This window comes from Etheostoma cragini, chromosome 6 (genome assembly GCF_013103735.1).
Source record: "Etheostoma cragini isolate CJK2018 chromosome 6, CSU_Ecrag_1.0, whole genome shotgun sequence".
In the NCBI taxonomy this organism is placed as follows: Eukaryota; Metazoa; Chordata; class Actinopteri; order Perciformes; family Percidae; genus Etheostoma; species Etheostoma cragini.
In genome coordinates, this window is record NC_048412.1 from 19,157,292 (window position 1) to 19,167,594 (window position 10,303).

At 40.1% G+C, this 10,303-nt stretch overlaps 1 protein-coding gene across 1 annotated transcript; it reads right to left on the bottom strand.

Moving 5' to 3' along the window:
- Window positions 1–3,127: 3,127 nt before the first annotated feature.
- p3h3 (prolyl 3-hydroxylase 3) lies at window positions 3,128–10,292 on the bottom strand. The gene is made up of 16 exons (XM_034874160.1): window positions 9,819–10,292; window positions 8,738–8,922; window positions 8,409–8,567; window positions 7,546–7,738; window positions 7,328–7,459; window positions 7,020–7,162; window positions 6,763–6,852; window positions 6,635–6,687; window positions 6,467–6,546; window positions 6,245–6,372; window positions 6,068–6,163; window positions 5,353–5,503; window positions 5,069–5,186; window positions 4,880–4,955; window positions 4,657–4,797; window positions 3,128–3,805 (listed from the first exon to the last, which is right to left on the bottom strand). The coding sequence occupies exons 1-16, from the start codon at window positions 10,111–10,113 to the stop codon at window positions 3,635–3,637; spliced, it is 2,211 nt and encodes a 736-aa protein (XP_034730051.1). The 5' UTR covers window positions 10,114–10,292; the 3' UTR covers window positions 3,128–3,634.
- Between the last annotated feature and the right edge of the window lie 11 nt (window positions 10,293–10,303).

Sequence of the window (10,303 nt, forward strand, 5' to 3'; positions counted from 1 at the left end):
CTGGGATGGACCGAAAGAGGGGTGGGGGGCTGGGAATTGAGTGGGGTTAAAAAAGAGACAGAAAGGGAGAGGAGACGGTGGGGGAAACCAAACAAGGTGCAGAGCATGGTTATGGGGTCACAAGACATAAGCTGGGGTGAATCTGAATAGAAAACTAAGAGATGGAAATCATGGAGGGGAGGGTGAAAGAAGATAAATAGAGGATCTGAGAACATGGCTTTTTATGGTGCTAAGGTAGACTTTAAAAGATCTATGACTGGCAGGAGGGTTTGTGTTTTGTAAACCCAATGTAAGACTAATTTTAGAAGGTCTACAGGCAGAGAGGGCAGAGTACAGTAGTACTATGGCAGGATCCAGGAGAGATTTCTTTCTGGTTCATTCTTACTACACAAACAGTGCCCCCAGGCATGGACACATACTCACAGATAACACAATATGTGCTACTGGAACTACAGTAGCTATTGCACTTCTGTGTCTGTCCCCTTTGTTATGACTGTCAAATATACACATTTCTCTCTTTTTCTTGATCACACCTAAGGGTTCCTGTTTGGTCCAATAACCCTCCTGGATAGCTCAAGCTCTGGTGGGGCCTAACTGCTGAACAACACCCCCAAACGTAGACGTTCTTTTGATGTTTGTCACTTGCCATTTAGAGAGTGTGCAGCCCACTGCTGTTACACATTATTTAGAGTATATAGTATAAGTAAATCACCCATGTACGTTATGAAACTCATTAAAGTTATGCACTCACTATCATGAGGTGGCACCTTCAGGTGGCTCTCTGAGTACGGTGACCACATTTCACCCAAAAAGCCCAGGATAGAGCCCTTTAAATCAGCTGTTGAAGCGATATTAAGTAAGATACTGAAACTTACCGGAATACTTTTTCATTGGTAAGTTTGACTTGGCCTTCAAGGAAGGGGTCAACCATTTCGTCCTATAGTTTTCACAATGACCCTTTGACAGTCAGGAGAGTGAGTCAGCAACTATGTTTACTTATGAATTGAACTAATGTGCATTATGTCTAGAATACATAGCAGTGGTTGGCTGTGAACAACATGGTGAAACAAGTTATGGATATCCACCACTAAAATGTATACAGTTTACAAAGTATTAGTAAGACATTACTTGTTATTTAACTGATATTTGTTGTTCTTGGTTATGCTGGAGTGAATTCTTCAATGCTACTGTAGATGCTGTGTAGAAAACCAAGGAAAACAATTTTAAATAAAGGGAAAAAAGGTTGTGAATTGTCGCAATTGCCCAGGATGCTGCTATAACTATTCATGACCTTGTACCTCCCTGTAAAAGGGGAGCAAATGTAAATCAAAGTTTTCTGCTCAAGATCAAGTATCAGATTTTATTACTTTCTGTGTGAAGGAAAAAGATTTGAATGATTAAACAGCCTCATTAAACAGACTCTTACACAGTCTGGACTTCTTCTGTTTGTCTGTGTGTGTGTGTGTGTGTGTGTGTGTGTGTGTGTGTGGGTGTGTGTGTGTGTGTGTGTGGGGGTGTGTGTGTGTGTGTGTATATGCCTACTTTCTATGTTTCCCCTGTTTCAGTGTGAATAAATTCAACTTGGTAGTTTAAAAAGTGTTGACCTTTGCTCACTCAGGCACGGTGACGACAGAAGCTGACTAGCCGTTTTGGATAAACTGACCCTGGATTTGGAGAAATGGAGTTGCGGGCTGTGAAATGGAGTGTAAAAGCAATAGAAATCCGAAGCAAGGAAAAAGGATTTGTTAACAGGCGCACTGACACTGGCCAGGATAAAGACAGAGAGAGTGTTTTTTTGGGTTACAATTTAAAAACCAGTGTTATGCATTATCCCTAATATAAAACGTTTTAGTCACTATTCCTAGCTTGGATTATAAGTAGCATTACTTTGGTTCTTCTGGCATTTTTAAAGTCATATGAACTTTGTACCAACACTAACTCATTGTTAGGTGAGTAGATTTTTTCAGTATAAGTCTATAAAGCCCGCAAGTGTCACTTACTGAACAATTAACCTTGTTTTAAATAAATGGGGTGTAAGTGGGTGGAGAAGGGGAGGGGTGGTTGGATTAAATGCCGTGTTGGTCAGTCACAAACAACTGCTGTGACATGAATGTAGAATCATTCATTTAAATCTTACTATTGTATCACGTTATGTTTACACCTACAATAGATGTAAAGCATCATACAGTAAGGCCCGAAATCAGCTGTCAACAATTGGTGAGTTGTATAGGCCAAAAATAGTAGCATAGTAAAGCACATATGCAACATATCAGCTGAGTGATGTCAACTACTCACTACACCCAGTACTCAGTTATAATGATAATGTGATTTCAGTTTTATGACTGTTCGGCATTACATAATTTCTGCATAAAATATGGAAATATGACATTATACAGCTGTACATGTCATGCTCTTCTACCAAGTGTGTAATTGGAACAGTAGACAGCCTGGCTTCTTAGTGTAGGATATTTAGGATGCATTATATAGACATAACACCTACTTAAGAGGAGATTAATGCAGACATTTAGGGTGCTGAATAGTTTCAGCATGTGAGGGAGAAAAAAGGTTAAAACCCAGCTCCATTAAACAGGCCTGCCAACCCACTTCTGCAGCGGCGGAGGATTATAACACAGGGTAGAGGGAGAGTGTTAATATGGCTGTAAACAGTACTTGATTCGGTACCTAATGCACTAGACGAAAACCGAGGAGGGGGCTGTAAAGGAGGCACTGGTTGTAATGGGAAGGATAAGATGGAAGTGGGTGGTCGAGTGTCACTCCGCTGGATGTGAATGATTAAATGATCTCTAGCTGGATTACTATTCCATATTCAAAATGGGAGATTTTTAAGCTTCATAAACAAATGCACTCATTTATGAGGGATTAACGGTAATCTCTCTATTTCTATCCTTTTCCCCCCTGTGCACCTCTCTCTCTCTCTGTTCCCTTTTCTGCCTCTTACTGACTCAAACTGTAGTTTCTGACGTACTGCGCTAATCTAAGTACTTTTACAGTTTCCTATTGCTGTGTTGCAGTCTAATCACATATCTTATCACATGCTTCTACTCTAAGAAGACAGTAACAGACTGACAAAAATATGACAAGGTTTTAAATCACCTTCTAGTTTTAATTTATTTTAAAACAGCAGGCAGCCACAGAAGATGTGAGGTAATCACTTAAGAGATTACACAGCCTTGCTTTAATTTTTCTGTCCTCTTTTATTCTCTTTAGTCTCTCATTTGTGTGGACATGGTATGTAGTACTCATGCCACATTGGTAAAAAACACAATTCACATTTATTTCTTCTTTTATTCTCTTCATTTTCTAATGAAGTGATATCAGTCAAACAAGCTGCTAAAACTAAAGCACAGATTGTCATTAGAGGGAGGGAAGGACCGCGTTTCCCTCATCTATTTTCATCATATACAGTATAAATACAGTAAATTCAAACACACAAGCAGCTTTACATAAAAATACAGCAATATGAAGAGAATGATTGTGTGGCTTAAAAAGTTATAAGTGTTCATGGTTGGTGTCATGGTCCTATTATGGGATGGCGGACTAGTCCACTAGGGTGGGCAAAGATGAGAATGTTTTCCAGTTTGGGTGGTCCAGTGTGTCAGGTTTGTTCTGGCTCTCACAGCTCATCTTTGCCCGCTGTCACCCTGCCTCTCTCTTTTCCCCTCTCTTTCGATGCTTGGTTCCGAGCGTTCCTGCCGGGTGTGGCGCCGCCCTCTACCTCCTCATTGTCTTTTTTCACCACACTCTGTCCGTCTACTGCCCACATCGCCTCCGCCTCCTCTCGCTCCTGAGAGAATAAATATATGGAAAAATTGATTTAAATGTAGGGTGGCCACTTTGACATAAAAGACTGATTACATTTATTCCTAGATTATTCTAGATGAATATTCTATATTTAAATTGTTCTTGTTTTTCTAATGAAAAATTATATTAGTGAGGAGGCAGCATAACGTACTTCTCCTCTGTTAAATTGAGTCTATGTAGCTTTAACTAAACAGAACCACTGACAACTGTAGGGTAATGGTTAATAATAAAATGTAAGGTAATGGTAGCACATGTGGAGAATACTAATAAAGTCAGCGAACTGACTCAGCAAGGTCCATTACACAGCAATATCTACGTAAACTTACCTAACTTTAGCTAGAATTAGCCACCATGAGCTACTGATCATACCAGACCTACTAAGGTTGTAGCAAGGGTGGGTTCCATTGCTTGTGAATTCAACTTCATATTTTTAAGAAATAGAATGTGTATATACTGTCAAGTGTAAAAATGAGTCAGGCCGTCTACATGATGCCAAAAATTAGCCAGCATTAAAGTGGGCAAGAAGTAACTGAACTGTAACTATTTCAAGATTCATTTTTTGGGCTTTACTAATAAACAGCCACTTTATAAAGGAGCTCCTGGTATTTCTGCTATTTGTACAAATACATGATAAACCTAAACGCTACTGATGTGGAGTGATCAAGGGCTGGGCATTGTGAGTGCCAAAACAAGAAAACAACCACCAGATTTGCATTGCACTCCAGCTGGTCTCGTTACCCAACTCCGGTGTCACGACATTAACAACCACGGGGCCGCAGACGACTGGTCCGACCTAAAGAGGAGGACACTGCTGTGTGTGGTCGTAATGCCTACCATGTCCCTGTAGAGCTTCTCTTTGGTAAACCAGAGGGCCAGCGTGCACCGCCGGCCACTGGTCACTGCAGTAACACCGTGTGGATTTACTGGACCTGACGAGAAGCCCACCAGTCGACCGCAGCTGGGTTTTACTCGAGCCTGGAGACATGAAGTAGGAGGGAAAAGGTTAAGGGAAATGAGATCAGACCAAATCTTGGATTAAGGTTGAAAAGTGACTTACTGTTACTGTCTTGGCATCCCTGTTAGTAAAGAACAACTCTCCTCCATCAAAGTTGTCGTTCAGGTAGAGAATGGCACTGTGAGAGAAGTAGGTTTTGAGGTCTGTCATTCAGCAATAAAAACTTAAATTCTCAATACTAATAAAACAAACAAATTTTTTTCCTTACTGATTATGATTATTTGTGTGTACCTGAGGTCTCTGTGTATGAATGCTGGCGGTTCCCTCCAGCACTGATTGGTCTCTGGCTCAAGGAGACAGTTGTCAACATGGACAGGGTGAGATAGGTCCATTCTGCCCTCCTGGTCACCTAAGGACATCAAAATCAAACAAAAGATTGTACCTCCCAAAGGAACTTAACTCCACAATATAAAAGTCTATGAAAGCCTGTAGTTGTTCTGGTTCCACATGGTCAGCCCTAATCCATTTCCTTTGGCAAGTAATAACAGAGATTTGGGTAATGTTGGTATTATTACCTGCGATAGCACTGCGGCAGACCAGGTGTGTGAAAGAGGTGAAGAGTCCTGAAGGGCTCCTGAAGTATGAGTGCAGCAGGTTTTTCACTCTCTCGCCTAGCTCATGTAACAGCCGGGCATCTGATTGGTTCACCAGGCCATCTTGAGCCAACTGGGAGAGAAGTTAAGGTTGTGTTAAAAATAAAAAATAAAAGCTCCATGAATTAAAGTATTTTAAAGCATGTATCACCACTGCACACAAAGATAATATTGGTTCTTTAATTAATTCAGATTTAGTTTAGAGCAGCAATGATTCATTGATTAGTTGTCAACCAATAAATTAAATGAAATCAAATAATATTTTATTTATTTGGATAATCCATTCTTTTTGGGTGATTTTTTATTAAGAACATTTTTTAAATGATCTGCTTCCAGCTTCTTAAATATAAATATTTTCTAGTTTATTTACTTCTCTGTGACAGTAAACTGAATTTATTTGAGTTGTAGCCGAAACAAGACAATTGATGATGTCGTACTGGGCTTTGGAAAACAGTGATCAACATTTTTTACAATTTTCTGACATTTAATAGTCCAAATAACTAATCAATTGCAGGAGAAAATAATCAATAAAAAAATAAGCGTTAGTCGGCCCTAATTTTGTTCATTAATTTGTAAAACAGTTTATTCGGGTTCACTCAAAAAAACTTTCTGCTCCCATTATCTCCCGTTCACCCACCTTTACAGACCTGAGGACAGTCAGGCCCTCAAACGTTTCATGAGGCGTGTGCGGAGACCGGCGTCCCCGGTAACCATCTCCAGCAGATGCTGCAGCCTATCAGAGGTGAGATGAAATGATGGGTCAGAGGTCCTGTTTCTATTAAGAAGGCCTGACTCTTTAACAGTCTGGACTTACTGTTGCTAACTGCAGCATTCTGTCACACTCCTTCTCAGTCATGACTCCGTCAAGTACTACACGATTGGTCCCATTCATAACCTTGTCATCCATGGTGATGGTCACACCCACCTGATGGACTGGACCACCTGAAGAGAGGACCAATGAAAAAGGATTACAGAGGAAATTGGTAAATTCTTAACTGCGATAGACTGAAACAAGAGGGTGAATTGATTGTATCACCTGCAAAAAATCCACTGTCATCCACCTCCTCATTCTGCTCTTGCTCTTTCATTTTCTCATTTATTTTGTCTTTTTCTGTTCTGAAAGTGAAACAATACTGAGTTGACTTTAAAATGCACTGGTACTAAAGTTTTTGGCACCAAATGGATTCCCTTCTGTCATTCCCACCTCCAACTATCCCTCAGTGATTCAGGTACAACATCTTCTGGAGTCCAAAGATCCTGAACAGAAAGCAATCATTAAATTTGTGGATATAATTTTGTTTCAAAATAGTGTTCATTTGCATCAGCACTCACTGGGTCGGTGAAACTGAAGTCAAGGTTCTCCACACCAAAATACAGCAGCTTCTTCTCCTCCAAAGCACGACTAATGTATCTCACAATCTCCTGTGTGACCAAACATGAACAAAAGTAAGACAATAAAATAGATATTTGAAGTCTTCGTGTCTGAATTCACAGTTATTCCTAACTTCTTATTTAAGTAAATACATGAAAGGAACTTAGATTTTACCCACCATAGTGGTGATTTGAATGCAACAGACATTAATTGGTACCTGAGCAGGCTGCGTGCCATGTGATTCAGTGTCTCCTCCTAGTGTCTCATAGTAGAGTTGCAGGTTGTCTAAAGAGTCCTTGTCAGAGGGGTAAAACAGGAGAAGAGAGCGAAGTGTCTGCACTGCTCCACTAATATCACCAGCTGTATGAAAACAGGCATGCAAAATAAGGGGGAGTGCCACTTAAGGGGTCAAAAATCATCGTGGTATGATAGGTAAAGACAATTCAGAGGAAGATACACATACACTGTACTGTAACATTGAATTATCTTGAAAATAATAATTAAGTTTGACCTCCAAACCCTGACCTTTAAACTGTGCAATATGCAGATGTTCCAGCTGTAATGGCAGGAAGTCCTCCTGAGAAGAAATCCTTCCGGGTCTCGTGGCTACCTGAGTCACACATGACTGCCGGCACGAGAGCAGGGAGAGGGAAAGAGCTAGACGGAAAAAAAAATAGTAGTGACAACGGGTCCTTTCCATTCTCTTTCTGCAATCCGGAGTGGCCATTGTTGTTGTTTTTTACCAGCAGCCTTCTCGAACACGCCATCAACACTGTCCACTCCCCTGTCCTCTGGCAGCCTCTGAGAGGCCACCTCACACTGCACCCTGCACTCGTCTGTCTGCCGTAGTGTTTCATTCACAGATGCTTTCCATTTCGCTGCTGCTTGCACCCAATCAGAGGAGGCCTCATTCTGAACTGCAGAATCATAAAGGACCTGGGTTTGATGAAACAAATAGATAGAATAATATAGTTGTATACACAGTTTATACTAAGACTTTTTCTGCTAATTGAAAAAAACATGGTGGACAAATTTTAAGACATGTCATTACATGGACCATTCAAGCCATCCAAATCCTGTTGAAACACGTGTTTCTGAATAGACAAAATATGTTGCTCAGGCAGTGATCTTCAGTATATAAAACCAGGGTTGGAATACAGGCTTGGATAAGAGAAAGTGAAGGTGAGAGGGGAATTCAGTCTCTCAAGCCCCATGGCTGTCTTTCCACACTCACATCTACAATATACTTCTCTGCAACAGAGAAGACTGTCCCATCCCTCCTGTTGATGTTGACCCAATAGAACAGTCCTGTTTAGCCAAATAGAATTACGTATTTGGCCCACAGAAAGTGACAAAAGGAACCATAACCTTTAAATATTGATCCCTTTCCTAAACAGTAGTAACAAATAGTATGTCTATGGTAAACTGGACTCTCTGAGAATAATATATTATATACAGTATAATGGTAGTCTTCCCCTTTAGCGTTATTTTGTATATGAAAAGGCAAACCAGTACAGTTTATTTACTTTACACTGCATGATTTCTGGGTATGTAAATATAACTCCATTCCCCTGTCCTTACAAAGACATCACTTCTCCTTCCTCACCCAGTGTTTCTCATTCTCAAGCTCTCTGTCCTGGAAGGCGTCCTCAGTTACTCCCTCCATCCGTCTGTACTTCTCAATGTTGTTCCTCATCTCTAAGTGACTCGGGTTGGCCACAAAGTAGGTATAAGCTGCTGATGCTGCCTTCTGCAACTTTTCCAACTGATGTGCAGGAAGCAAAGAGTAAATAGTGTTAGAGAATCACAGCATTTACATTGAGCTGTATGCCACTAGATATCACTTTGAAATAAAGATAACACATGTGTCTGTCAGCAATAATGATAAATTAACTATTATTAGCATATGGCTACCTGAAGAATAGCTTACAGTACCTTGTAGTATGTGACTTGCAGGAAGTTGTAAGGGTTGCGAGAGCTGAATTCATACTCTATGTCAGTGGAAACTGGGAGCTGTCCTGCGGGTGTGATAGAGCGTCCAACACAGAACCTCAAACATTCAGCTCTCTGCTGCACCCAATCAAAGCTCCAGAGGTCCCACAAGCTCCCCTCTTCAAAATCTAACAATACAGAAAACAAGAATCATTTTTGGGAGTCAAATATATACCATTGAAAATGTTGTATCCTTTATTCAAAAACAATAAGGTCTAAGGAATAAACATAGTTCATACATTGTCAACATTTGGCGTATAAATGGAACAGCTTGTGTTTAAAATCTACAAACTGTACATTGGTAAAGAGTTTAATTTATAAAAATTTGATTTTTAAAGTAAACAACCTTATTAGCATTTATGTTTTTATACTTATTTTTGATTTTGCAATGTACTTGTCTTCTGCTCTTGCGGTCAAACTCAGAAACTAGGAATCATGGAAGCTGCCAGCAACTTTAATCTAGTTTCCCACCTGTAATTATCCTTCAGTCAGTTTGGCTAACTGCTAGACTCCATGCTAGTAAAAGTAAAGGTAAACTGCTAAATGTGATAATGTTTGACTTTTGACTTATTATTATTATTATTATTATCAAAAATAAAGGCTGAAAATGCACCCAAATAATACTTGAATGTATGCATTTAAACATAGGTCAATGGTTGCCAAGGTAAATGTAGATGCACTGTAAACAAAATGATATTTTGGCTTCTGAGGTTTTCTTTTTGCCCTTTTGTTTGGAAACAATTTATTACATTCAGTTCTGTCTTTAGGCCTCAAAAAATCTTCATAGAAGGAACTGCTGTGCTGTGTAAAGGATCGCAGGCTCAAAAGTTTGGAAACCAGGCATAAAATTGACATTGCTGTATCATTTAAATGTGAATTTAATGTATTAATTGCCCGTGTAGATTAAGGAATTACTAATAAATAACTAATGAACAAGTAAAGTAAATTGGCACACGACTCTATTGGAGTACACCCACTACACTACGCTCCCCCCCCCCCCACACACACACATATTTTAACTTACCCAGTTTATTGAACGCCTCTCTCCCTGCTGCCACACAGTCATCATGACACTGCCTGCGGACTCTAAACAGTGATTCCTTGGTCACGATGGCTTTCTCCAGCAGCTCCGCAGACTTTACCCATTCCTCACCAAAATATGAACGTACTCCACTGTAATACAAGAAATCATACGGCTGCAGCAGTGACAAAACATTGGAGCTGCCTCTACCCGGGGTTGCTAAGGTAACATTAAGTAATGCTATAATAATAAAATGAAACGCCACGTATACAGTAAAATGATCAGAGTGCCACGCCATGGTCCAAGAAACAAACCCTAGTGAGGAGTGAGTCGGAGTTGGGTGAAGGAGGGACTATGGAAATATTTGGGGGATGCATTCGGAGAGCGCAATACAGAAAGTTACCTCCCGTTTGATTTAACATGATGTTTTTACTTCTACTCCACGTTAACATTTTCGACTGGTCATTTAGTTAGTTTAAATCGAGTTA

What these genes read in the sequence shown, in the direction of transcription:
- p3h3 (XM_034874160.1), bottom strand. Translation starts at nt 10,113, where the DNA reads ATGGCGTGGCACTCTGATCATTTTACTGTATACGTGGCGTTTCATTTT. An exon ending in AGAGGCGTTCAATAAACTGG is followed by an intron (nt 8,923 to 9,818) that starts GTAAGTTAAAAT and finishes CTGTATTGTTAG; the next exon opens with ATTTTGAAGAGGGGAGCTTG. An exon ending in TTGAGAATGAGAAACACTGG is followed by an intron (nt 7,739 to 8,408) that starts GTGAGGAAGGAG and finishes CATCAAACCCAG; the next exon opens with GTCCTTTATGATTCTGCAGT.